Here is a 6,404-nt window from a genome sequence, read left to right on the forward strand (position 1 = left end):
TTAAAATTTCAAAAATAGTTCAAATGAAGTAAATCAATAAATATATGAAAATCTTGAAACTGAATTGTCAAAATAATGTGTTACCAAATGTATTAATTTTGGGACTCGAAATCTTTTTTTTTTTTTCTTTTTTTTCCGGCATCTCGATGTCAAGATGATCAATTGGAGATTTTCTAACATTGAAACAACTTTTTCCCATGAACTTTTACTTTTAAGATGCATATGTGCGGATACAGGTATTCAATTTGCTGAATAAATTTCACATTTCCGTTTGCCTTCATACGTTGTGGTCTAAGGCCTTGAATATTCAATTTGCTGAATAATTTTCACATTTCCGTATTGGTCTAAGGCCTTGCACTAGATAAATGTCCATCTTAAAGTTCGCAATTTGCTAATTGCTCTTTAAAATTTTGGCATCAAAACCACCTCTTCTAGTGAATGTTTTAAGGTGGGCTCTAATTTGATTGTTTAGATCCTCAGCTCAATATAAACATTTTCCAGGACAAATAAATCAACATTTTCCATCTTGTGGATAAATAAATCAAGCAAATGTTATTTTACTGCAAGTAGGAATCCCACATTACATACAAACAAATCATGAATCAACACACAAAACCAATAATTGGGAAAACAAAACAAGAAAAAAAAAAGGAGGGGAGAATATGAATATGCCTAGGCTTGTATGCATCAATACTTGGGGAGAGAGCACTCTTTAGGAAGAATGTTGTTGAATCTCTTATTGTCTTTGCAGTAATCGTAAATGAGGTGATACTTTATTGCCCATTTGAAGAGCTTTCTTTGCCTCCAATTGAGAGTGCTAAACCTCTCTTTGTTCCACCAATTGGTTTCACTATCTGTCCTGCAAAACCTTGCATTCCCTCTCCAAACACATGCATCGATCTTGTAATTCCTAAATGAGGCAATGAAAGGCCCCTTAGACCAATCTATCTTGTCATGCCCACCTCTTGTTGCCCAACTATCCCCATTCCATAGACTTGCCTTAATGCTCATAGGCTGCCTTCTAGGGAAGGGAACCCCCTTGTCTGCATGGTTCCTATACACTCTGATAGGAACCCAATCTACCATGAAACTGCACCACAGAGAGTAATCACATGACCACCATACACCGCAATTGTGCTTTCTTTTCATTTTAGAGTGTATAACTATGATGCGAAAGTTTGATCAGTGCGCTGTGACTTGCCCAAGTCCTCTTGGGTAATGGCCAAGTATTTGACGGTTGGTTGCGCAACCCAGTGATATAAAAGAAATTTCAAACAGAATCTAAAAAGGTTTTTAAAAATGTTAGATTGTCTTTTTATCTATAATTTGGATGTATTTGGAGAAGATTGTTACAGTGTTTTTTGTTGTAATCACTATTTTTATATTTTTCTCTTTTTTGGATTTTTTTAAAAATGTCCCAAACTATAAATCTGTTTTTTCCTAATTATGATTTTTATCTACATTTCTCAAGTACTTGTACTGCTTTTTTTTAAAATTTTCTTGTGTTGGAGCTCTCGAGTAACTCGCCTCAGCCAGGGAGTGACTCCCTTGATTGAGGCGAGGCCTGACACATGTTGATTAGAGTCTAGTGGACCATACAATAACATAGTCTATTTGGATCATCATTGTTTAATAAAAAGTTGGTGTTGGGGGAGTGTGCTCCACCAATATAAGATAGCCCAACGGTTGGTACCACGGTCACTACAAGGCTGAGCAGGAATGGCTATGGGAGGAAGCGAGAACGGTGGATCGAAGGGTGACATTCAAGGAGCGCGCTCTGTACAATGTATTTATCTTGGAGTTGGATCCCATATATAAAGGATCCCGTTCCCAACGCCCATGGTAGCGAGATCACATTTCTTAAGGACTGTCGTTCCCACTTCTCATGGGATCTCGACCCTAAATACTTAGGGACCACAATCTATATTAATTGGAATCCTCAATACATAAATATAAAGGGTGACAGTCTCAAGGCTCATAAATATAAAGGGTGACAGTCTCAAGGCTCACAAAAACTAGATCCCATTACGAAACAACTGGGGTTGGGGTTCCATGTTCCTATTGTGTTAAATGCTTTAATTATTTTAATTCTTGATATGATTATACATTTTACAACTCTAGTAGAAATCTAGGTCATTTAATTCTTGATGCGAATAAGATAGAGATCAAGATCCACAAATAAAGGGATCGAGCACCGTGATTAGGTAGAATCGAGGTCCCTACAAATAAGGAATCAAGATTCTATAAAAAACGGTCGAGCTCCCCTTGAAAAACAAGAAAACGACTTCCGGTCGAGATTCTAGCTTCGGAGCGTGGGATCTAAATACCGGAGTTGGAAGCATTTTTAGATTCTGTATATATTTTTAAATTTTTTTTTTTAGAATACCCGAACAATCACCAAAACCGGAACGTGGGTTCCGATCTAACCAAGAGGTACAGGTTAGAACAGGTGATTTTTCCAACAATAGCCGGAACCATGACCCCTAGGGGCGCACCGCACCCGATAACTATGTTCAGTACCACTCTCTATCCATCACCATTCATTAACCCAAATGGGCTATTGTTTTTCAATGGTCTATTGGTAATCGGAGAATAGCATACTCCCCGATTATGGTTAAAATGCAAAAGCATGGGCAAGTTGATCTGACAAGGCCATCAGCCCAATCCAAATGGATTAGAATTTGGAATGGATGACGAAGATGAATTACACCCTGCAGGAAAATGGAATGGAAAATAAAGATGGGCCACACCATACTGAGATTACATGCCCTGTTTTCCCTGTATGAGACATGGGGCTAAAATTAACAAATATGTTGCAGGAGAGAAGCACTCACACAATCTGATGAAGATTCCATAGGATTGAGTAAGTGTGGAAATCCTTGGTTGGGTCAAACCATAGATACATCCTCTCCTCTCTATTATCGAACCCATCTGCAAAAATGTTTGTTTGCAAGATATATGGTTGCCCTGTTACATTACCCAAAAATTCGAAGTCCAATTCATCACGGTTTGGTTGATCCGATGTCAACTGCCGAATCAGCCAATTAGGTGTCAGAGACTAATTGTTCCACTCTCCATAAGGAAAAGTAGGTGGATAAATATAAATGGCTTCATGGATAAACTGACAGAGTTTTGTGAGGTAAGAACTACTTACATAGTATGCAACAACTGTGCCCGCTGAATGGCCAGAAACCAGCTTGATTTGCATGTCTATCTGTCCGAATAGGAACATGTCATTTGAGGCGAAACCGGAGCCTGAAAAACATTTTGTAGATTAAAACCATGGTATGATGCTTTGATTAAGAGCTACGATCTTACAAATTGATTGTCTTGTTGTTTACCGGATGACTGATCAAGGATCAGGCTTCTCTCATGTTCATCTTTTGATGTGTTCACATGATTTGGAGAACATGTAATATAAAAGTCCTTGTTAAAATCTCCAACTGACACAACAGAAGCCATGGCTAAACTAATTACATTGGCAAACAAAATTGAAGAAACCACCGTAATTCTGCAACTTTTGGCCATGATCACAACAGAATGTCGAAAAGGGTAAAATTTCAAAGAAGAAAAAGAAAAGAGAGAAATAAAGACAAGCTCAAGACATAATGGGCATATGGGTTTCCATTGCAGAAGGCAATGTAACAGTGAGAATTTTATAGTGCCATTGCTTTAGTTGCAGGTATGCTTATATATAGAATCACAAGGTATTGAAAATGTATTGAGAAGAGCAGACATAGAAGCAAGGAAGATTTTACGGGGGAGAAGCATATCTTGAGATTGAAGCAAAGGAGGATTTGGGTTTTCTGGTTACAACTATATAGGCCATTTTCTGGTTCCCTTATTGACTGTGTTAGAATGGTTTCAAGGATAAGTTTGGGAAAGGTCGAAAAGGAGTGAAAATGTGTCTCTCTTTCGACCTCTTTTTCCCTCCGTTGTTTCACTATTTAGATTTCAAGATACCAATCCTTGCCGTAATACCGTTGCCTTTCTGCTGCTGTGTTGAATTGACTTTATGGCTGGAATAACTTGGTTCAGATTTGATACGCATGGGCCCACGTGGAGACACCAAAAAATAAAAAAGTAAAGAAAAGAAGAAAGAAAAAAGAAAAGAAAAAAAAAGAGGTGAGACTTGTATAAAAGCGTCAACCTTAAACAATCACCGTAAGGTGCACCTCAAAATCTTGTTATAAAACGTATTTTAGCCGCATAAACTCTTATGATCACCCAAAATGTATTTTTCATCCCTATTATGAAATTGAAACCTCCAAAAATAACCCAAATATAGCAAATCTATGAACACTTAAATGTCTTGATAATGGACAGTCTAGATAATGTTTTACAAAATATATTATTATTAATATTTAGAATTCAATTTTTCTTTCAAATTCATACATATCGAAATGGAGATATGATCAATTGGATGGTTTACTAGTAACGAAACAACCTTTTCCGATGAGTTTTGAGGTGCACCGACTTGTATGAGGTGGCTCCTTAAACTATGCAAGTAAGTTGCGCAGCTTAGTTGTGTTAAAAGACGTAGGTTCTATGTCAAAAACTACTGCTATGGTTTCAAAATACACATTCAACCTTAATTATGAAATTCAATATTTCAAAAGCCCTACAAATAAATGGTTTAGATATTTTTTCAAGATACACTATTTTTAAGACTCAAAATTCAATTTTTTTTTTTTATATCCATACATCTCAAAGTCAAGATGATGAATTGGAAAGTTTTCAACTTCGGAATGCTATTTTCTACTGGATTTTTTATATGGGAAAGGTTTCTATACTTCCCCTACAGCATACAAGATCTATGCTTGCCCTACCATCTAGCCATCCAAATTTGATCAAGAGAGCCACTCACCGTTTGATCTTAGACTTAACGTCTCAAAGTATTTTATTTTTAGGTTTTTGTATACGAATTGTATGAATATGAAATTTCATATGTGTCATCTTCTCATTGGGCTGCACCTATAAAAAATATTAAAAATAATTGTTTGATAAATTATAATGATCGAAATACCCCTAATATTTTTAGGGGTATTTTGGTCATTTTATTTTATTGGAAATTTTTGTTATATATTTTTAGCTAGTGCAAGTTTAATAGAGGATTGGACGTACAAAATTTGGTATCAAAATAGTTTATAGAAAGATAAATAAAAATAAAATAGTATACAGATGTGACATTGTGATTAGGGCAATCTTAGCCCTCCATTCAGGATAGACAGTTGGATAAAGGGAAGTATATAACTTTTATATTGTAGGGGAAGTATATAAAGCTTACCCTTATTTTAATTCCAAAAGACATAGGCGAACCCTTAAATGTGCAAATGTGGCGGTAATATGATATTCCACGTACACTTGAAAATAGCTTTTCCTTTTAGAAAAAATTTATTGCTACAACTTTTTATTATAGAAGCAAGATGCATATCAAAAGGGAAAGCTTTCTATGCTTCCTCTACAACATAAAACTTATATACTTCCCTTTATCCAACCATCCATTATGAATGGAGTGTTAAGATTGCTCTAATCACAATGTCACGTCTCTACACTATTTTATTTTTAATTTTTTTCTATAAACTATTTTGACACCAAATTTTGGACATCTAATCCTCTATTAAATTCGCACTAGCGAAAACTATAAAAACAATATTTTAAATAAAATAAAATGACCAAAATACCTTTGAAAGATTCAAGGGGTATTTTGATAATTATATTTTATCGAAAAGTTATTTTTAATATTTTTTTATAGGTGCGCCCCAATGAGAAGATGGCACTTACCAAATTTCATATTCATACAATTTGTATAAAAAAAAAACTAAAAGTAAAATACTTTGAGACGTCGATCTAAGATGAAACGGTGAGTGGCTCTCTTGATCAAAATTAGACGGTTGGATGATACGGGAAGCATAGATCTTCTATGTTATAGGGGAAGTATAGACACTTTTCCTTTCTCTGATTTATCAAATAGCCCATGTTTTAAAACTTTGAAAACAAAGTAAGATAGGAAAGATGGCTATGCCCCTATTTCTTTTCTTTATTTTTTAGGAAAAAGTTTATATAGAACCGAGGTTCTAAACAATCAAATTAGAGCCTACTTAAAAAAATTCACTAGAAAAGGTTGTTTTGATGGCCAAATATCCTCAAATTGATCATCTTGATATCAATATGTATGAACATGAGAAAAAAAAACCGATTTCAAGTTTTGGAAATAATGCATCTTGTAAATACATTTTTGAACCGTCAATTTTTAAGATTTTCATATTTTCAGTCTACTCGATCTACAATCAATGACATTCAGTATTGAAACTATGTTTCTCAATACTATTTGAAGGTGCGCTTTACTTTGATTGTTTAGAGCCTCGGCTCTATACAAACCGCACCATGTTTTTAATGAGACT

The 6,404-nt window shown here is 35.1% G+C and overlaps 1 protein-coding gene across 2 annotated transcripts; it reads right to left on the reverse strand.

Moving 5' to 3' along the window:
* Nucleotides 1-533: 533 nt before the first annotated feature.
* On the reverse strand, nt 534-3,921 carry XTH10 (xyloglucan endotransglucosylase/hydrolase 10). 2 transcript variants are annotated; one of them, XM_006848789.4, is made up of 4 exons: nt 3,342-3,917; nt 3,155-3,255; nt 2,835-3,028; nt 534-1,090 (listed from the first exon to the last, which is right to left on the reverse strand). In XM_006848789.4, exons 1-4 carry the CDS (start codon nt 3,526-3,528, stop codon nt 688-690), a joined length of 885 nt encoding a protein of 294 aa, XP_006848852.2. In that variant the 5' UTR covers nt 3,529-3,917; the 3' UTR covers nt 534-687. The 2 variants fall into 2 exon arrangements, with proteins under 2 accessions (XP_006848852.2, XP_088708782.1); XM_088852656.1 differs by lacking the exon at nt 534-1,090 and adding an exon at nt 2,357-2,711 and having other exon boundaries at nt 3,342-3,921.
* Nucleotides 3,922-6,404: the final 2,483 nt, after the last annotated feature.

The sequence above is a fragment of the Amborella trichopoda genome, chromosome 12 (assembly GCF_054954075.1).
Source record: "Amborella trichopoda isolate Santa Cruz 75 chromosome 12, AtrichopodaSantaCruz75HAP2 v2.0, whole genome shotgun sequence".
Classification (NCBI taxonomy): Eukaryota; Viridiplantae; Streptophyta; class Magnoliopsida; order Amborellales; family Amborellaceae; genus Amborella; species Amborella trichopoda.